Source organism: Mobula birostris, chromosome 2 (assembly GCF_030028105.1).
Source record: "Mobula birostris isolate sMobBir1 chromosome 2, sMobBir1.hap1, whole genome shotgun sequence".
Lineage (NCBI taxonomy): Eukaryota > Metazoa > Chordata > Chondrichthyes > Myliobatiformes > Myliobatidae > Mobula > Mobula birostris.
The window spans coordinates 221,263,896-221,286,298 of NC_092371.1; the positions used below are offsets into that span (position 1 = coordinate 221,263,896).

Consider the following 22,403-nt stretch of genomic DNA (forward strand, 5'->3'; position numbering starts at 1 on the left):
GAACCCTACATCAGAACTCATCAGAACGGAGTTTATGGAGTTGAAACTAACTGTTTCTCTTTCCAGCGATGCCGCCTGATCTGTTGAGTTTTTCTGACATCTTTTGTTTTTATTTCAGATATCTATAAAATCTCAGTTTGTTTTTGGTTGTGTGTGTGTGTGCGCGCATGCACATATCTTTTGCTACTAGCTCATGAAAGAATTTAAACTGTGCACAAAAGGTTGTCACTCTCTACCTCATTAGGATGTTAAGTATATTTCACAATCATATGCAATCATATTTCCTTTTCTGGTTTCTGATATGGACAGTCTTGAAAACTTTGAGTTTGCAATGGTTTGTCTGCAGTTTTAGAACTGGATTATTTGTAGAGTTTTATTGAGAAAATTATTGATTCACTATGTCAAATTCCAAAGAATTAAAGGGCATGAAGCACAAAAGAGCTGCTACTTCATTCAAAGTGTAATGGTTTATTGCCCTTAGAATAGCTTCAGGTTTACTTCCACTTAAAAAATTCAGTGCACACATGTTGTTGTCACTGGGCAAAAAAAATGTACAGTACATAATTTTTGAACACGCTAGTCATTACAAATTAGAGGGAACATTGATCAAAATAATTATTTTGATAACTTTAACAATAAGAAATTTGTGGTTAGATCACTAAATTTCAAGGGTAAAATTGTGGTATTGTGTATTAAAACAGGTTTATATTTCTGCTCCCTTTGCTGATAATTTTACACCCACAACATTGTTGCACAGCAGAGTAACATAAGTAGTTTCAATATTATAATTGCTGCTTTGACTAGAAAATCTTGGTATGGTGGCTTATTTGTTTTATCAGTCCGCAGGTGTCAATTTGTAAACAATATCTCTGCTCTGTACTGTCAAAAGAATTAGATCCTCCCACTTCCTTGAAAATGTTGGGTGTACCAGCAGTCATCACGGAAACTATTTCTGACTTGCAAGCAACACGTTCTTTCACTACTGCCTTACATATCTCAGCCCCTGTAGTGTGTTTGGGTAACATTACCAAGTTAGACATTTCTTTACATATTTCATCACAACTGCAAAATCAAGCAATAATAGCTAGCCTGACTAATGATGTAACATCTGTGTTCTCATCAAGAGCAACTGCAATAAATTTACAGGAACTAATATCTTTTGTTAGCTATACTACTATGCTTTTGCCATAATTAATATTTTTTCTTTTATTGTGTTCTGCTCACTGGAAAATCCTTAATATGCTGAATAATCATTTCTTTTTCTAGAAACATGGCAAAAAGAAAAGGAGCACGCTCCACCCATGATTCTTAAACATATTCTCTATCACTGATTGGTTTTCCATGTTGAGCAATAACCTTTGAAACGTCAAAACTAGCATTACTAAGTTGGAACTATCTGAAAGAAATGCCATCAAAATATTTGACTGCATTTTTGATGTTGCTGATTTCTTGAGAAATGTGTTCTTTTTGTTCTTGCTCACGTTTATCACAAAGCCATTTCTCAACAGTTTCATAATGCCACTTTATGGAGGAAGTCATCAACACCACTGTTTAAGAACATAAGATGCATGCTGCTTTATCACCTTCTTAAATCATTCAATCCATCACTCGTGCAAATATATGCTGCTTCTCCCATCTTTTGAATGTTTTTGTTTCTTTGCTGGTATATGTGACATTATGAACAACTTGAAAAAAGTAAACACAATTTAAAAATAACTTACCCATAAATTTAAATTACATAGTTTTAATGTTTATTGCAAAAAAAAATTCATGGAGGTACTAAACTACATACTGAATATCACTGAATATCCAGCGTTTGCTCACAAATGGAAGAAGAAAAAAAGTACCAGAGCAAAGCCATTTACTAACCAAGTACTGATGTGTACACCAGGTTTGTGAGGATTTCAAAACATGTCATCTAACGTCACATGCTCATGTAACTGTCTAGCAGGTGCCAAGCTGGCGTTAGTCACTTCATGTGAAAATATCTCACTGCTGTTGGGTTGGAAAACATTATTTCCTGTTTCATTTGACAGTAAAATAATCATTATGTATCTTTAAAGTATGGATGGGGTTTAAAGAGGTGTGGCACTGCATTTTGCATGTGCTATCATGTACACACATGTCCACACCCCTGACATGCTATATTATCATAAGCTTATGCTCAACTTAATTTATTCCCTGCTCCATCCGTTCCATTGCAATGTATTTTATTAGAAATCTGCTCTCTCACACTGAAGGTATAGAGTTAATTTTTCATGAGATGGTGCTGATGAGGGGTGCTGCACCAGAAACTTTAAATATTCCTTTTTCTGCCTGCTGAGTGTCTTCAGTATTTTCTGTTCCTGTTTTGAGTTTAGATTCCTACCATCTGCACTTTTTGATTTTGATGTACAGGAGGGATATGTGAGTGATGGTAAGTAAAAGGAGAGGACAGAACTCCCACCAATAAATTTTCCTCAGCCGTATTGAAGCTACAGTTTGTCTCCACCATAAATATAATTGCAAAAAATGTTAGATAGCTTCTATTTTCTAATCATATGATCCTATTTGTGTTTCCAGTAAATCCAACGTGAAGACAATTGTGACGATGCTATCAGTCAGGCTTGTATTACACTGCCTGTTGCTTATTATTTTCTGTCAACATGTTGAAGTTAAAGTTGATCAACTACAGAGTTCAGATTCTCCTCTTCCTGTAAGTAGCCACTTCTGATAAACATTTTTCAATTGGAAATATTAATTACAAAAATTAGAGCTTCACAATAATGCACTTAGATTTTTCATCTCCTGTTATCAAGGAAATAATCAATTCCTTCCTCAGGCAAGTTGTGCAAAATATGTCATGTACTTTGTACATGCAGGTAGTTGGTGAAATAATGAAAATTCTGCAGTTCATGTTGTATGTGTTTCTGGTTTGATGGTTGCTATATTGTGTGATTTTGATCAGGCCGGACTGTCTCTGCAGCCTGCAATCAATGAGCGATAAAGCACAAAATTGAGTGGAACTTAACTGAGCTAAACATTTTGAGACTGCTTCACTGTGGTTTAATGCTTTATATTTTGTGTTTATTGCTTATCTTTTGCTGTTTGTGCAATTTGTTCTTTTTTTGTGTGTTGGGTGCTTGATGTTTTCTTTGAATAACTTTCCCTGATTTTCTTGGTTTTGTCACTGTCTGTGGGAAGACTAATTTCAGGGATGTATACTGTATACATACTTTGATCATTACTTTGAATCTTTAAACTCTAAAGCCAGGAAAGGGACAGTGAGGGCAGAGATTCTGCAATATATCATACTGATTTTAAAGGGGTTACCAGCATTTCACTCACATCCAACTGCTCCTGCCGTAACTTCAGCTAGAACCAAAAGTTAGGGTGGACCTAGTTATCTCAAAGAGTACAATATCCTGTCTTTAAATTAATGGTAAGTAGTATTAATTATAAGACTCCTGGCAGTGTGGAAGATCAGAGAGATCTTGGGGTCAGTGTCCATAGGACACTCAAAGCTGCTGCACATATTGACAGTATTGTTAAAAACGCGTATGGTGTGTTAGCATTCATCAGCCATGGGATTGAGTTCAAGAGCCGTGAGGTAATGTTACAGCTATATAAGTCCTTGATCAGACTTCACTTGGAGTGCTGTGTTCAGTTCTGGTCACCTCACTACAGGAAGGATGTGGATACTATAGAAAGAGTACAGAGGAGATTTACAAGGATGTTGCCTAGATTGGAGAGCGTGTCTCATGAGAATAGGTTGAGTGAACTTGGCTTTTTCTTCTTGAAGTGATGGAGGACGAGAGGTGACTTGATAGAGGTTTATAAAATGTTGAGCTGCATTGATCATGTGGTTAGCTAGAGGCTTTTTCCCAGGGCTGAAATGACTAACATGAGGGGGTATCTTTTAAAGGTGCTTTGAAGTTAGTACAGATGGGATGTCAGGGATAAGTTGTTCACACAGAGAGTGGTGGGTGCACGGAATGCACTGTCAGTGGCAGTGGTGGAGGTCTTTTAAGGGTCTCTTAGATAGGTACATGAAGCTTAGAAAAATAGAGGGTGATGCGGTAGGGCAATTCTAGACAGTTTCTAGAGTAGGTTACATGGTCAGCACAACATTGTTTTCCTAAGGGCCTGTAATGTGCTGTAGATTTATATGTTCTATGACTGTGTTGGCATCTGTACTGATGCTGCCCCATCAATGGTTGGCCCCATGAGAGGTTTTGTTTCTTGTGACTGCTTCAACATTGCAAATAAATCTTCATGTTGTAAATAGCATTAATTAAAATCAATTTACAATCTTTATTTAAACTGAATCTACTGAGCCTACCTTTAGAAAAATTAAATCTTATTTTGGCTTATGCCAGTTAATTAACAGAAATTTATTATGTTTTCCTTATGAATTTTTAAAATTTATGAAAGGAAAAGAGACTAATTTCAAAAAAGGTAGGCTAAGCTTAACTACCTGTTTCTTTTCAAGAAAGGTTGGCTAAAAATCCATTCTCTACTCAAAAGAGGATTGACAATTATTTTTGGATTATTATATCTACAACTTACTGACCACGCTAACATACCGTGAGCCGTAGATATAATAATTTTTATGCAGGTGTTCACTGAGACCTGAAAATTATTTCAAGATTTCCTCCAGGGCAGAAAGGTTGAGAAAGGCTGGCCTACATGGACTTAAAATGGTTTATGACAAGGCAGGTTGGCCAAAAAATTAAAAACTTATCTGAACCAAAGGAGAGTGGCAAATTGGATCTAAATTTTGCGCTGTGGCAGGAAACAAAGAATAGTGATTAATGCACATTTTTGCGACTGGAAGTTGGTCCCAACGCGTTTCTGCAGCCTCAATGATTGCTCTCTTGTTTTTTTGTAATATATTATTGATACTAGAGTTAGTTGAATGGGGCATGCTAGAGAAGCTTATGGCCATAAAAATACTGGCCACATAGAACAGAGAACAGTGTGACACTTCCACCCACAACATTCTGCCAACTAAAGTGCAAAGTAAATTTATGATCAAAATACATGTACAGTATATATGTCACCATATACTACCCTGAGATTTTTTGTTGTGTGCATTCACATCAGAGCAAAGGAAATACAATAGAATCAATGGAAAACTATGCACGAAAAAGACTGACATAAAAGCAAATTGAAAAAGCAAACTATGTAAATACAAAAAAAACAAATGGTAATAAATGAATAGTAAATAAATAATACTGAGAATGTGAGCTATAGAGTCCCTGAAAGTGAGTCCATAGGTTATGGAGTCAGTTTAGTGTTGAGGTGAGTGAAGTTATCCTCACTGGTTCAGGAGCCCGATGGTTAAAAGGTAATAATTGTTCCTGAACTTAGTGGTGTGGGCTGAAAGGCTCTTGTATCTCTTGGAACATTATAAAAGTACTCCACAATCAATCTAACACTTTCCTTCTACAAAGACTATAACCCTCCATTTGTCCTACATCCATGTGACTATCAAAGAACCTCTTAACTGTCCCAGTTGTATCAGTCTCTACCACCACACCCAGCAGTGCATTCCAGACATCTACCACTCTGTACAAAAAAAACTTCTGATATCTCCCCTAGACTTTCCTTCACTCACCTTAAATAGATATCCTCTGGTAAGAGCCATTGCCACCCTGGGGAAAAGGTGTGAGAAAAAACAATGTGACAGTGTGGAGAACGCTTTCAACTGAAGGATGATAAAGATGATATGATCAGTTGAGTAGAAAACTGGGAAATGGAATTTCATCCGGAGAAGTACAAGTAATCCACTTGGGAAGGTTCAATCAACAAAGAAAGTATAGAATAAATGATGGGATGCGAGTTGGATATTGAATGATGTGGAGGACCAAGGAAAACTTACATGGTGTGATAGCTAAAGATTGCCAGATAGGTTGATAATGTCTGTAAAAATTATACAGAATACTTTCCTTTATTAATTGAGTAGAAGAACAGAAGGGTTATATAACACTGGGGAATGTTCAGACTAATTTGGCAGAGGGATGGGAACAGGAGTGATAGGGCTGAGGATGGGATAGTTGGCATACAAGTAGATGCAGTGTGTAGTGAGATAGTTTGCGAAGAACAGTCAGATGATAGGGCAAAATTGCAGTCAATGGGATGAGTTGAAATGTAACATGTGGGCAAAATCAAAAAGGATGAAGAATACAGGACTGAAGGTGTTATATTTGAATGCACACAGAACATGGAAGAAGGTAGATGTTCTTGAAGTACATTTAGAGATTGGCAGATATGATGTGGGCACCACTGATTCATGTCTGAAAGATCATAGTTGGAAGCTTAACAATAGGCAGATGGGGTGGGGTGGCTCTTTTGGTTAAAAAATGCAATCAAATCTTTAGAAAGAGGTGACATAGGATCAGAAGATGTAGAATCTTTGTGGGTAGACTTAAAAATCTGCAAGGGCAAAAAGACCCGGCTGGGACTTATATACAGGCCTTTGAACAGTAGCCAGAATGTGGGATATAAATTACAATGGGAGATAGAAAAGAAATCAAGTAAGGACAATGTTACAATGGGGATGTCAATATGTAGGTAGATTGGGAAAGTTAGGTTGATGCTGGGTCTCAAGAGAGGGAATTTATAGAATTCCTACAAGACACTTTTTTAGAGCAGCTTGTAGTTGAGCCCACTAGGGGAAGGGCAATTTTGGATTGGGTGTTGTATAATAAACTAGATTTAATTAGCGAGCTTAAGGTAAAGGAATCCTCAGGAGACATTGATCATAATATGATAAAATTCACCGTGCAGTTTGAGAGGGAGAGGATAAAGTCAGGTGTATCAGCAATGCAGTGGATTAAAGGGAATTACAGAGGCATGAGAGGAGTTGGCCAGAGTTGATTGGAAGCGACACTAGCAGGGATGATGACAAGATAGACTCATCCCAAAAGTAAAGAAGTATTCTAAAGGGCAGATGAGGGAACCGTGGCTGACAAGAGAAGTCAAGGACAGCATAAAAGGAAAAGAGAGACCATATAATATAGCAAAAATAAGTGGGAAGTTGGATTGAGAAGCTTTTAGAAACCAACAGAAGGCTACTAAAAAAGCCATCAGAGAAACAATGAAATATGAAGGTAAGCTAGCCAACAATATAAAAGAGGATACCAAGAATTTTTTCAGATATACAGTATAAAGAGTAAAAGAGAAGGGAGGATGAATATTGAACAATTGTAAAATGAGGTAGTAAAGAGGGAACAAAGAAGTGGCAGAAAAACTTGAAGAAGTATTTTGCATCAGTCTTCACTGTGGAAGACACTAGCAGTATGCCAGAAATTTAAGAGTGTTAGAGGGCAGAAGTGAGTGTAGTTGCTATTACTAAGGAGAAGGTGCTTAGGAAGCTGGAGGGTCTAAATGTAGGTAAGTCAATCGGACCAGATAGACTATATCCCAGGATTCTGAAAGAGGAAGCTGAAGAAATTCTGGATGCATTAGTGATGATTTTCAAGAATCACTACTTTCTAAAATGGTTCTGGAGGGCTGGAAAATTTAAAATGTCACTCCACTGTTCAAGCAGGGAAGGAGGCAGAAGGTATGCAGAAGTTAGCCTGACTTCAGTGGTTGGAAAGATGTTTGAGTCCATTATTAAGGATAAGGCTTTGGAATATTTGGAGGCTCATGATTAGGCCAAAGATAGCATGGTGTCCTTAAGGGAAAATCTGGCCTGACAATCTGTTGGAGTTCTAAATGGAAATAACAAGCAGAATAGACAAAGGAGAGTCAGTAGATGTTTTTTGGCTCTCATAAGGCCTTTGACAAGGTGCCACACATGAGGCCATAAGAACCCATGGTATTAAAGGGAAAATACTGCTACGGATAGAAGATTGGCTGACTGGCAGGAGGCAAAGAGTAGAAGTATTCAACCACTTTAATCTGACACACCAAATCATCACTGGTGCAGCCAATTTGTTTCAGAAGTCAGAGAATTAGTTAAATGGAGATCTGAATGCGGTCTAGGTGTTTCAATTGATTCTAGTAAAAATGCACCTGTATCTGGAAGATCCAATTGCTGGTGAGTCAGTATCCTGGCAAAAACTACAGCATGAAGACGAAAGAACACTCCAAGCAACTCTGCGAAAAAGTTATTGAAAAGCACAAGTCAGGAGGTGGATACAAGAAAATTCCCAAGTCAATGAATATCCCTTGGAGTCAGGCCAGTTAAGTCAATCATCAAGAAATAGAAAGAATATCTGACTATAGAAGGCTGTCCTCAAAAAAAAAGTCTCTACGTGAAGTATTGTGAGCAGTTCTAAGAAACGCTTTGCTGGCATTGAAGTGGGTCCAGAGGAGGTTCACAGAGTGATTTTGGGAACTAAAGGATTGAATTGACTTTATTACTCACATCATTCATTTACACGAGGAGTAAAAATCTTTAGGTTACTTCTCCATCTAAATGTGCAATATGAAATTTATAGTAATTTATAATAAATAGTATGTACAACAGGACAGTCAATATAATATAGAAATACAGTTGCATCAGCATGAATTAATTAGTCTGTTGGCCTGATGGAAGAAGTTGTCCCGGAGCCTGTTGGTCCTGGCATTTATGCTGCAGTAACGTTTCCCGGATGGTAGCAGTTGAAACAGTTTATGGTTGGGGTGACTTGGGTCCACAATGACCCTTTGGGGCCTTTTTACACACCTGTCTTTGTAAATGTCTTGAATAGTGGGAAGTTCACATCTACAGATGTGCTGGGCTGTCCGCACCATTCTCTGCAGAGACCTGCAATTAAGGGAGGTACAGTTCATATTACCAGGCAGTGATGCAGCCGGTCAGGATGCTCTTAATTATTCCCCTATTGAAAGTTCTTAGAATTGAGGGGCCCATACCAAACTTCTTCAACTGTCAAAGATGAAAGAGGCACTTTTGTGATTTTTTCACCACACAGCCAGTATGTACAGAGCACGTGAGATCCTCAGTGATGTTTATGCTGAAAGGTGCATCCAGCTGCAGCTCCTGACAAACCGAGTTAGGGAACTGGAGCTGGAGCTGGATGAACTTCGGATCATTCGTGAGGCAGAGGCAGAAATAGAAAGGAGTTACAGGGAGATAGTCACCCCTAAAAGTCAGGAGGCAGGTAGCTGCGTGACTGTCAGGAGAGGGAAGGGGAATAGACAGAATGAGCAGAGCACCCCTGTGGCCGTTCCCATCAATAATAAGTATACCGTTTTGGATACTGTTGGTGAGAACGACCTACCAGGGACAAGTTGCAGCGGTTGCGTCTCTGGCACCGAGACGGGACCCTCAGCTCAGAAGAGAAGGAGGGAAAAGAGGAGAGCAGAAGTGATAGGGGATTCGATAGTTAGGGGGACAGATAAGAGGTTCTGTGGAAGAGATCGAGAATCCCAGATGGCCTGTTGCCTCCCTGGTGCCAGGGTCTGCAATTTCTCAGATCGAGTTTTCGGTATTCTCAGGAAGGAGGATGAGCAGCCAGATGTCGTGGTCCACGTAGGGACCAATGACGTAGATAAGAAGAAGGAGGAGGTCTTGCAAAGAGAGTTTAGGGAGTTAGGTGCAAAGTGGAAGGACAGGACCTCCAGGGTTGCAATCTCTGGATTGCTCCCCATCCCATGTGCTAGTGAAGCTAGAAATAGGAAGATAATGCAGCTAAATACGAGGCTAAGGAGTTGGTGCAGGAGGGAGGCCTTCATGTTTCTGGACAATTGGGCCTCGTTCTAGGGAAGGTGGGACCTGTTCCGATGGGACGGGCTGCACCTGAACTGGAGGGGGACAAACATCCTTGTGGGAAGGTTTGCTAGTGCTGCTCTGGGGAGTTTAAACTAGATTTGTAAGGGGAGGGAAATCAGAGTGTTAGAGAAGACAGTGAGGTGGATGAGGATAAAGGTCATGCGAGAACTGCAAGTATAGTGCATGGAGTAAAGCCAGATCTAACATATAAAGGGGCTTTGATGAAAAAGAAACAGAACAAAGGGTGTAAAGGTAGTAGGGTAGAAGGGCTAAAGTGCGTGTACTTCAATGCAAGAAGCATCAGGAACAAAGGTGAACTGAGAGCTTGGATAAATACATGGAATTATGATGTAGTGGCCATTACAGAGACTTGGATGGCACCAGGGCAAGAATGGATTCTCAATATTCCTGGATTTCAGTGCTTTAAAAGGGTTAGAAAGGGCAGAAAAGGGGAGGAGGGGTGGCTTTGCTGGTCAGGGAGACTATTACAGCAACAGAAAGGGTGGGTAATGTAGCAGGATCCTCTTTTGAGTCAGTATGGGTAGAAGTCAGGAACAGGAAGGGAGCAGTTACTCTTTCGGGAGTATTCTATAGGCCCCTTGGTAGCAGCTGAGATACCAAGGAGCAGATTGGGAGGCAGATTTTGGAAAGGTGCAAAAATAACAGGGTTGTTATCATGGGTGACTTTAACTTCCCTAATATTGATTGGCACCTGATTAGTTGTAAGGGTTTAGATGAGGCAGAGTTTGTTAAGTGTGTCCAGGACAGATTCCTGTCACAGTATGTTGACAGGCCAACTCGGGGGAATGCCATACTAGATCTAGTATTAGGTAACGAACCAGGTCAGGCCACAGATCTCTCAGTGTGTGAGCATCTGGGGGACAGTGACCACCGCTCCCTGGCCTTTAACACTATCATGGAAAAGGATAGAATCAGAGAGGACGGGGAAATTTTTAATTGGGGAAAGGCAAATTATGAGGCTATATGGCTAAAACTTGCAGGTGTGAATTGGGATGAAGTTTTTGCAGGGAAACGTACTATGGAAAGCTAGTCGATGTTTAGGGATCTCTTGCGGGATGCTAGGGATAAATTTGCCCCGGTGAGGAAGATAAAGAATGGTAGGGTGAGGAACCATGGGTGACAAGTGAGGTGGAAAATCTAGTCAGGTGGAAGAAGGCAGCATACATAAGGTTTAGGAAGCAAGGATCAGATGGGTCTATTGAGGAATATAGGGTAGCAAGAAAGGAGTTTAAGAAGCGGCTGAGAAGAGCAGGAAGGAGGCATGAGAAGGCCTTGGCGATTAGGGTAAAGGAAAACCCCAAGGCATTCTTCAATTATGTGAAGAACAAAAGGATGACAGCAGTGAAGATAGGACCGATTAGAGATAAAGGTGGGAAGATGTGCCTGGAGGCTGTGGAAGTGAGTGAGGTCCTCAATGAATACTTCTCTTCAGTATTCACCAATAAGAGGGAACTTGATGATGGTGAGGACAATATGAGTGAGGTTGATGTTCTGGAGCATGTTGATATTAAGGGAGAGGAGGTGTTGGAGTTGTTAAAATACATTAAGACGGATAAGTCCCTGGGGCCTGATGGAATATTCCCCAGGCTGCTCCACGAGGCGAGGGAAGAGATTACTAAGCCTCTTTCTAGGATCCTTATGTCCTCGTTGTCCACGGGAATGGTACCGGAGGATTGGAGGGAGGCGAATGTTGTCCCCTTGTTCAAAAAAGGTAGTAGGAATAGTCCAGGTAATTATAGACCAGTGAGCCTTACGTCTGTGGTGGGAAAGCTGTTGGAAAAGATTCTTAGAGATAGGAACTATGGGCATTTAGAGAATCATGGTCTGATCAGGAACTGTCAGAATGGCCTTGTGAAGGGCAGATCATGTCTAGTAAGCCTGATAGAGTTCTTTGAGGAGGTGACCAGGTATATAGATGAGGGTAGTACAGTGGATGTGATCTACATGGATTTTAGTAAGGCATTTGACAAGGTTCCAAACGGTAGGCTTATTCAGGAAGTCAGAAGGCATGGGATCCAGGGAGGTTTGGCCAGGTGGATTCAGAATTGGCTTGCTTGCAGAAAGCAGAGGGTCGTGGTGGAGGGAGTACATTCAGATTGGAGGATTGTGACTAGTGGTGTCCCACAAGGATCTGTTCTGGGACCTCTACTTTTTGTGATTTTTATTAACAACCTGGATGTGGGGGTAGAAGGGTGGGTTGGCAAGTTTGCAGACGACAGAAAGGTTGGTGGTGTTGTGGATAGTGTAGAGGATTGTCGCAGATTGCAGAGAGACATTGATAAGATGCAGAAGTGGGCTGAGAAGTGGCAGATGAAGTTCAACCTGGAGAAGTGTGAGGTGGTACACTTTGGAAGGACAAACTTCAAGGCAGAGTACAAAGTAAATGGCAGGATACTTGGAAGTGTGGAGGAACAGAGGGATCTGGGGGTACATGTCCCCAGATCCCTGAAAGTTGCCTCACAGGTAGGTCAAGTAGATAAGAAAGCTTATGGAGTGTTAGCTTTCATAAGTAGAGGGATAGAGTTTAAGAGTCAAGGGGTAAAGATGCTGCTCTATAAAACTCTGGTTAGGCCACACTTGGAGTACTGTGTCCAGTTCTGGTCACCTCACTATAGGAAGGATGTGGAAGCATTGGGAAGGGTACAGAGGAGATTTACCAGGATGCTGCCTGGTTTAGAGAGTATGCATTATGATCAGAGATTAAGGGAGCTAGGGCTTTACTCTCTGAAGAGAATGAGAATGAGAGGAGACATGATCGAGGTATACAAGATATTAAGAGGAATAAATAGAGTGGACAGCCAGTGCCTCTTCCCCAGGGCACCACTGCACCACTGCTTGATACAAGAGGACATGGCTTTAAGGCAAGAGGTGGGAAGTTCAAGGGGGAAATTAGAAGAAGGTTTTTTACTCAGAGAGTGGTTGGTGCGTGGAATGCACTGCCTGAGTCAGTGGTGGAGGCAGATACACTAGTGAAATTTAAGAGACTACTAGACAGGAATACGGAGGAATTTAAGGTAGGGCGGTTATATGAGAGACAGGGTTTAAGGGTTGGCACAACATTGTGGGCCAAAGGGCCTGTACTGTGCTGTACTGTTCTATGTTCTATGTTCTATGAACTTAAAGCTGTTCACTCTCTCAACCCCAGATCAGCTCCTTTGTTTTTGCAACATTGAGGGAGGGGTTGTTTTCTTGACACCACTGTGTCAGGGTGATGACTTCTCTGTAGTCTGCCTCATTATTATTTGAGATTAGACCAATCAGTGTAGTGTCATCATCAAATTTAATTAGCAGAATGGAGCTGTGGGTGGTGACACAGTCATGGGTATACTGAGAGTAAAGGAGGGGGCTTAGTACACAGCCCTGAGGGGCTTCTGTGTTGAGGGTCAGATGGGCAGAGCTGAGGGAGCCCCCTCTTACTATCTGTTGGCAATCTGACAGGAAGTCCAGGACCTAACTGCACTCGGCAAGGTGAAGGCCGAGGTCTCTGAACTTCTTGTCAAGCCTGGAGGGGATTATGGTGTTGAATGCTGAACTGTAGTCCAAGAACAGCATTTTCACATAAGCATATTTCTTCTCCAGATGTGTAGAGCTGTGGCTATTGTGCCATCTGTCGATCAGTGGGTAGGCGAACTGTAGGAGGTCCAGTGTGGGTGGTAGCATGCCGCAGATGTAGTCCTTGATCAGCCCCTCAAAGCATTTGCTTATCATTGAGATGAGTGCGACAGGTCGCCAGTCGTTCAGACATGTTACCTTGGTCTTTATAGATTCTGGAACAATGGTGGATGAGTGTTTGATGACTCTGGGCCTGTACTCACTGGAGTTTAGAAGAATGAGGGAGATGTGGAGAGGATGTGTCCTATAGTGGGTGAGTCTAAGACCAGAGGGCACAGCCTCAAAATAGAGGGATGTCCAATTAAAATGGAGATGAGAAGGAATTTCTTTAGCCAGAGGGTGGTAATTCTGTGGAATTCATTGCCACAGATGGCTAAGGAGGTCAAGTTACTGACTATTTAAAGCAGAAGTCGGGAAAAGACAGGAAAATGGGGTTGAAAGGGATAATAAAGTAGCCATGATGGTATGCTGGAGTAGATTCGATGGGCCAAAAGACCTAATTCTGCTCCTATGTCTTATGGACTTAACATTATTCAGCTATTGGATTATTGGCTCAGTAACTGTATAAAAATGAACAATTCCAAACTGTAACTTCAGAGCAACTTAGTGACAGGGGCCAAGCTGTTCTCCTTGTGCACAAGGAAATAAATTGTCTTTGAAGAATGAGGATGTATTTTCAAAGTCCAGTTAATCAGTGACCTCAGGACCTCCATCCCATTCAATAGAGAAACTTCTGGAAATGCAGCATTTCCTTGCTTCAGCATTGCAAGTTTCATGCTCGTGCTTTTAGTTTGCGATTTGAAATGATACCTGCTACGTTCTTCAATGCATTATGCATGATCTGTTACCACTACTTACTAAGTCTTCAGCACATCACATGCAGTGAATGGAGAGGATCTTAGATGTGGAAGAGGGAGGGCAGATAATTGGGAAACAATTATAAATGCAATTGTTGGCTGCTGTCATCTATGCAAACCTTAATGCTAATAATTTACTTAAATTCTAGTCAGGTTTGTCTCATTTTATCACACTTGAAAAAATGTTCATTTAGGTATGTGAACCAAAATGAAACAACGTTCAAGCAGAGTATAAAAAAGAGTAAATAATTTGAGCTTGAAAGATTTTTAAGCAGTATTACATAAATTAATTATTTCAATGCGTCAAAATTCAGGTTGAAGATAATACATTGACAGAAGTCAGTAAAAGCCAAATTCATCTCACCAGGCAAAAAAGAAATGGTAAGTAATTAATTGTATTATGACATTATCATGCCCTGTTACATCCCTTTAGAATGAGGGCATTATGAAACAATTTCTGAAACTCTGTCTTTAATGACTGAAATTTGTCTAAGAATATCCTATTAACTTTTGAAATCAAGTTATTCTCATCTTCTGAATCAGTAAGCTAAGTAAGTTTGGGATTAATTGAAATCTGGATTTTATTGTGTCAATATCACCATCATTTATTGTCAGTCCTTCAAGAAATCCTTTGAGTTGAACGAATTACTTATAATTTGCTCTATACTCATCCAGTACAGACTCCCATTTGGTATAAATTTGTAAACACATTTTGGAGATATGGTACAACAATTCCACCGAAGTACAAAGGACCAGTTATTCTCTCATAAGCAGCGTGAAACAAGAAGATGCAAAATCAGGCACCTTGGATTCACTCATCCAGAGAGCAATCATGTACGTGGAAGCTCCTGAATATTCAATCACAATGAAACATTCCTTTGCTTTTCATAAACACAACATTCTGCAGTTGCTGGAAATCCAGAGAAACACAGACAAATGCTGGGGGATCTCAGCAGGTCAGGCAGCACCTATGGAGGATGAAGAGTCTCAACTCAAAACGGCGACTCCCTGTTCCTTTCTACAGATGCTGCATGACCTGCTGATTTACTCCAGAATTTTGTATGTGTTATTCCTTTACTTTCATCAATCAATACATTATTATTAGAAATAGAAACATAGAAAACCTACAGCACAATACAGGCTCTTCGGCCCACAGAGTTGTGCCGAACATGGCCCTACCTTAGAAATTACTAGGCTTCCCTATAGCCCTCTATTTTACTAAGCTCCATGTACCAATCTAAAAGTCTCTTAAAAGAACCTATTGTATCCGCTTCCACCACCGTTGCTGGCAGCCCATTCCACACACTCACCACTCTCTGAGTAAAAAACTTACCCCTGACATCTCCTCTGTACCTACTCCCCAGCACTTTAAACCTGTGTCCTCTTGTGGCAACTATTTCAGCCCTAGGAAAAAGCCTCTGACTATCAACACGATCAATGCCTCTCGTCATCTTATACATCTCTATCAGGTCACCTCTCATCCTCTGTTGCTCCAAGAAGAAAAGGCCGAGTTCACTCAACCTATTCTCATAAGGCATGCTCCCCAATACAGGCAATTCCTTGTAAGTCTCCTCTGCACCATTTCTAGGGCTTCCACACACTTCCTGTAGTGAGGCGACCAGAACTGAGCACAGTACTCCAAGTGTGGTCTGACCAGGGTTCTTAATAGCTGCAATATTACCTCTTGGCTCCTAAATTCAATTCCACGATTGATGAAGGCCAATACACCGTATGCCTTCTTAACCAGAGTCAATCTGCGCAGCTGCTCTGATTGTCCTATGTACTTGGACCCCAAAATCCCTGTGATCCTCCACACTCCCAAGAGTCTTACCATTAATACTATATTCTGCCATCATTTTTGACCTATTAAAATGAACCACTTATCTGGGTTGAACTCCATCTGCCACTTCTCAGCCCAGTTTTGCATCCTATCAATGTCCCACTGTAACCCCTGACAGCCCTCCACACAATCCACAACACCTCCAACCTTTGTGTCATCAGCAAACTTACTAACCCCTCCCTCCACTTCCTCATCCAGATCATTTATAAAAATCACAAGGAGTAAGGGTCCCAGAACAGATCCCTGATGCACTCCACTGGTGACTGACCTCCATGCAGAATATGACCGGTCTACAACCACTCTTTGCCTTCTGTGGGCAAGTCAGTTTTGGATCGACAAAGCAATGTCCCCTTGGATCCCGTGCCTCCTTACTTTCTCAATAAGCCTTGCATGGTGTATCTTATCAAATGCCTTAGTGAAATCCATATACACTACATCTACTGTTCTTCCTTCGTCAATGTGTTTAGTCACATCCTCAAAAAATTCAATCAGGCCCATAAGGCACGACCTGCCCTTGACAAAGTCACGCTGATTACTCCTACTCATATTATACCTCTCCAAATGTTCATAAAACCTGGCTCTCAGGATCTTCTCAATCAACTTAGCAACCATTGAGGTAAGACTCACAGGTTTATAATTTCCTGGGCTATTGCTACTCCCTTTCTTGAACAAAGGAACAACATCCACAACCCTCCAATCTTCCAGAACCTCTCCTGTCTCCATTGATGATGCAAAGATCATCGCCAGAGGCTCAGCAATCTCCTCCCTCGCCTCCCACAGTAGCCTAGGGTACATCTTATCCTGTCCTGGCGACTTATCCAACTTGATGCTTTCCAAAAGCTCCAGAACATCCTCTTTCTTAATATCTACATGCTCAAGCTTTTCCGTCTGCTGCAAGTCATCACTACAATCACTAAGATCCTTTCCCATAGTGAATACTGAAGTAAGATATTCATTAAGTACCTCTGCTGTTTCCTCCGGTTTCCTACACACTTTCCCACTGTCACACTTGATAGATCCTATTCTTTCACATCTTATCCTCTTGTTCTTCACGTACTTGTAGAATGCCTTGGGGTTTTCCTTAATCCTGCCCGCCAAGGCCTTCTCATGGCCTCTTCTGGCTCTCCTAATTTCCTTCTTAAGCTCCTTCCTATTAGGCTTATAATGTACTAGATCTCTAATATTACCTAGCTCTCTGAACCTTTTATCTTTTCTTTTCTTCTTGACTAGATTTATTACAGCCTTTGTTCACCATGGTTCTTGTACCCTACCATAACTTCCCTGTCTCATTAGAACGTACCTATGCAGAACTCCACACAAATATCCCCTGAACATTTGCCACATCTGTTCCGTACTTTTCCCTGAGAACATCTGTTTCTAATTTAAGCTTCCAATTTTCTGCCTGATAGCCTCATAATTCCCCTTACTCCAATTAAACACTTTTCTAACTTGTCTGTTCCTATCTCTCTCCACTGCTATTGTAAAGGAGATAGAATTATCTGCAGCTTAATGTGAAAAAGACTAAGGAGCTGGTGGTAGACCTGAGGAGAGCTAAGGTACCGATGACTCCTGTTTCCATCCAGGGGGTCAGTGTGGACATGGTGGAGGATTACAAATACCTGGGGATACAAATTGACAATAAACTAGACTGGTCAAAGAACACTGAGATTGTCTACAAGAAGAGTCAGAGCCGTCTCTATTTCCTGAGCAGACTGAGGTCCTTTAACATCTGCCGGATGATGCTGAGGATGTTCTACGAGTCTGTGGTGGCCAGTGCTATCATGTTTGCTGTTGTGTGCTGGGGCAGCAGGCTGAGGGTAGCAGACACTAACAGAATCAACAAACTCATTCGTAAGGCCAGTGATGTTGTGGGGATGGAACTGGACTCTCTGACGGTGGTGTCTGAAAAGAAGATGCTGTCTAAGTTGCATGCCATCTTGGTCAATGTCTCCCATCCACTACATAATGTACTGGGTGGGCACAGGAGTACATTCAGCCAGAGACTCATTCCACCAAGATGCAGCACAGAGCGTCACAGGAAGTCATTCCTGCCTGTGGCCATCAAACTTTACAACTCCTCCCTTGGAGGGTCAGACACCCTGAGCCAATAGGCTGGTCCTGGACTTATTTCATAATTTACTGGCATAATTTACATATTACTATTTAACTATTTATGGTTCTATTACTATTTATTATTTATGGTGCAACTGTAACGAAAACCAATCTCCCCCAGGATCAATAAAGTATGAGTATGACTATGACTATTATGATCACTATCTCCAAAATGCTCTCCCCCTGAGAGATCTGACACCTGACCAGGTTCATTTCCCAATACCAAATCAAGTACAGCCTCTCCTCTTGTAGGTTTATCTACATAAACCTTCCTGAACACATCTAACAAACTCCAGCCCATCTAAACCCCTTGCTCTAGTGAGATGCCAATCGATATTTGGGAAATTAAAATCTCCCATCGCGACAACTCTGTTATTATTACAGCTTTCCGGGATCTGTTTTCCTATCTGCTCCTTGATATCCCTGTTAGTATTGGGCAGCCTGTAAAAAATACCCAGTAAAGTTATTGACCCCTTCCTGTTCCTAACCTCCACCCACAGAGACTCCGTAGACAATCCCGCCATGGCATCCGCCTTTTCTGCAGCCATGACACTATCTCTGATCAACAGTGCCATGCCCCCACCTCTTTTGCCTCCCTCCCTGTCCTTTCTGAAACCTCTAAAACCCGGCACTTGAAGTAACCATTCCTGTTCCTGAGCCATCCAAGTCTCTGTAACGTCCACCATATCAGATCTCCAAGTACTGATCCACGCTTTAAGCTCATCTACTTTGTTCTCCGCACTCCCTACGTTAAAATAGACACATCTCAAGCCTTCTGTCTGAGGGCGTCCCTTCTCTATCACCTGCTTTTTCTCCCTCTCGCACTGTCTCCAAGCATTCTCTATTTGTGAGCCAACCTCCTCTTCCCCAGTCTCTTCAGTTCGGTTCCCACCCCCCCCCCCCCAACAATTCTAGTTTAAACTCTCCCTAGTAGCCTTAGCAAACCTCCCCGCCAGGATATTGGTCCCACTGGGATTCAAATGCAACCCTTCCTTTTTGTACAGGTCACACCTGCCCCAAAAGAGGTCCCAATAATTCAGAAATCTGAATCCCTGCCCCCTGCTCCAATCCCTCAGCCATGCATTTATCCTCCACCTCATTCTATTCCTATTCTCACTGTCGCGTGGCACAGGCAGTAATCCCGAGTTTACTACCTTTGTGGTCCTGCTTCTCAACTTCCTTCCTAACTTCCTGTACTCTTTTTTCAGGATTTCTTCGCTTTTCCTACCTATGTCATTGGTACCAATATGTACCATGACCTCTGGCTGTTCTCCCTCCCACTGCAGGATATCTTGGACGTGATCTGAAACATCCCAGACCCTGGCACCTGGGAGGTAAACTACCATCCAGGTTTCTTTCCTGCATCTACAGAATTGCCTGTCTGACACCTGACTATAGAGTCCCCTATCACTACTGCCTTCCTCTTCCTTTCCCTACCCATCTGAGCCACAGGGCCAGACTCTGTGCCAGAGGTACGGCCACTGTCACTTCCCCCAGGTATGCTGTCCCCCCCTAACAGTACTCAAACAGGGGTACTTATTGTCAAGGTTTCAGCAGTTTCAACGGGGCACGACTGCGCAAGCGCGTGAAAGTCGGCCCGTGAGACAGCAGGAGAATTTAAAAAGCGAACAGATTAATGGAGCGGGCGATGTAGTAGCGGGCAACGGAGTAGTGGGAGACAGAGTAGGAAGGCTTTGGCTCGAGAGGCTTCAGCGAGCAGAGGCTGAGGATGAGTCTGCTCCCAGTGAGGTAAGGCCGGGTAAGATCCTTTAATTACTCTAATTAACTTAGGAGTAGGTAATGGAGGCAGCAGTTAGGGCAGTCGAGTGCTCCGTTTGCAGTATGTGGGAAATCAGGGTGAGCACAATTGTCCTTATGGTAGCTGTGTGGAACGAGCTTCCAGCAGAAGTGGTTGAGGCAGGTTCGATGTTGTCGTTTAAAGTAAAATTGGATAGCTATGTGGACAGGAAAGGAATGGAGGGTTATGGGCTGAGTGCAGGTCGGTGGGACTCGGTGAGAGTAAGAGTTCGGCATGGACTAGAAGGGCCAAGTGGCCTGTTTCCATGCTGTAATTGTTATATAGTTACATGTTATGTTATATGCTTTAAGTTATGATGATGCATGCTAGCACAACATGCTAATTTCCCTTGTCCAGATGTTCCTTTTCAAACAAACACACCTGAGTAGCTTGGTTTTGATATTCTTGAATGTGCTCAGAATTGAGTTTCATTTATATATTAATGTTTTCATTCTTATCCCTTTGTTTTCTAAATGGTACAGTCAATCAACAGACCACATATGAAATAGACATTGAATTAAACAGACTTGAAAATGGATTTTCGCTTGACACACTGAAAATGATCCTGGATAATGTAACCTATCCACTTTCAACATACTTTCAAAATGGTAGCAACATCAGTATTACCAGAATCACTCCTACAACTGGTGAGTATAGATAAAATATGTTAACAATCTTGTACAAAATATGAATTTGACAAATCCATTTTATGTCTCCTCAAAATTAACATTACATCATATGTAATGTAATAACATCAAAACTGATGTTGCTGGGAAAATCTGAGTGTTATTTTGGATAAAAATTGAAGCAAATACACAAGGGTTTTAGTGTTAATAAGGATGTAGCACAAAATGTTTGCACTAACTGCAGAAATATAAACAATTCTTGTGGTGACTGAGTGGTGTACATGGGGCCCTAGCGGCCAGGTTCACTGTAGGTGTAGAGAGCCATGTTTGGAATTTAGCCGCATGGCTCAGGGAATGACTGAAAAGGAAATTACTGTCAGCTGCAGCTCTAGAAGTTTTGTTGGATGATGTCCAGAAGGGAAGGAATGATCTGTGTTTTATGTTAACAAGGAGAAGACTTCCACCTTTCCCAACTGTACTTCTCTCCCAATGGTTCCTTCTCACCCCTGTGCTTTTGCATTCCTTACTCAGGCCTAAGGGGCCTCTGGCAACATTCAAAACACAGCACTACTTCTGAAAAATCTGAATACAAAACATGAGTCCAGTCATGTGAAATAGTGTGGGGCTTGCACTTTTGGGTGAAACTTCAGGGAACTTACCACATAAGGGACAGGAGTACAAGGAAGATAGACAGCCCTTCACGCCTTTGTCAATACTAATAAGAACACAGCTGCTCTTTTCCTTTTGACTCTGTAACTTTTCCTTAAAATCGTATAGTGATTGAGTCATACAGCATAAAAATTTGTCCATACTGACCAAGATTCCAACCTCAGCTAGCCCCATTTGTAACACATTTCGTTCATATCACTCTAAACCTTTCCTATCCCTGTATCAGTCCAAATGTCTTTAAATGTTCCTGTCTCAGTCACTTCCTCTGGCAGATCTTTCCACACACTGACCACTGTGTGGGTGAAAAGGTTGCTCTTATTTCAGTCATGATTCAGTGATGTCTACATGTCATGCATTATTATTATTATTATTGTTATTACTTCAAATACCTTTTGTATTTTATTTATTGCCAAATTTCACCTGATGACAATTTACTTACAATATTCTTGAGTCCTCTCGATTCATCCCTGCAGAAATTAATTGTCCGGGAAAGAAACTAGTCTCCATTTTATCCTACCTATGGGGTTAATTTATCTCAGGAGAAATTATTATATCTGTTTCACATTCTTTTAGAACCTAGTATCCTGGGAACAGGCCCATTATCTCAAAATTTGTATATTCTGAGAAAACTTGTTACTAATGCAACCCTCAGGTTTGTGAGTGGGCAGATGCATGGAAAAGCAGTTTAATGTGGATAAATGTGAGGTTATCCACTTTGGTGGTAAGAACAGGAAGGCAGATTATTATCTAAATGGAGTCAATTTAGGAAAAGGGGAAGTACAATGAGCTCTAGATGTTCTGGTACATCAGTCACTGAAAGTAAGCATGCAGGTACAGCAGGCAGTGTAGAAAGCTAATAGTATGCTGGCCTTCATAACAAGGTGAATTGAGTATAGGAGCAAAGAGGTCCTTCTGCAGCTGTACAGGGCCCTGGTGAGACCACACCTGGAGTATTGTGTGCAGTTTTGATCTCCAAATTTGAGGAAGGACATTCTTCCTACTGAGGGAGTGCAGTATAGGTTCACACGGTTAGTTCCCGGGAAGGCTGGACTGTCATATGTTGAAAGTTGGAGCGACTGGGCTTGTATACACTGGAATTTAGAAGGATGAGAGGGGATCTGATTGAAACATGTAAGATTATTAAGGGATTGGACACGCTGGA

General features: G+C 41.5%; 1 protein-coding gene across 3 annotated transcripts in view; it reads left to right on the top strand.

The window, feature by feature from the left end:
- The window catches only part of LOC140194086 (adhesion G-protein coupled receptor F1-like), a 218,012-nt gene that overhangs the window by 92,631 nt on the left and 102,978 nt on the right, over window positions 1-22,403 (top strand). For 2 of the 3 annotated variants that reach the window (XM_072251506.1, XM_072251505.1), the window contains exons 2-4: window positions 2,563-2,695; window positions 14,511-14,577; window positions 20,429-20,593. In XM_072251506.1, the coding sequence (XP_072107607.1) occupies window positions 2,591-2,695; window positions 14,511-14,577; window positions 20,429-20,593 (337 nt within the window). In that variant the 5' untranslated portion in view covers window positions 2,563-2,590. Of the gene's footprint in view, window positions 1-1,857; window positions 1,892-2,562; window positions 2,696-14,510; window positions 14,578-20,428; window positions 20,594-22,403 lie in introns of those variants that run through there. The other variant, XM_072251507.1, reaches the window with a different exon arrangement.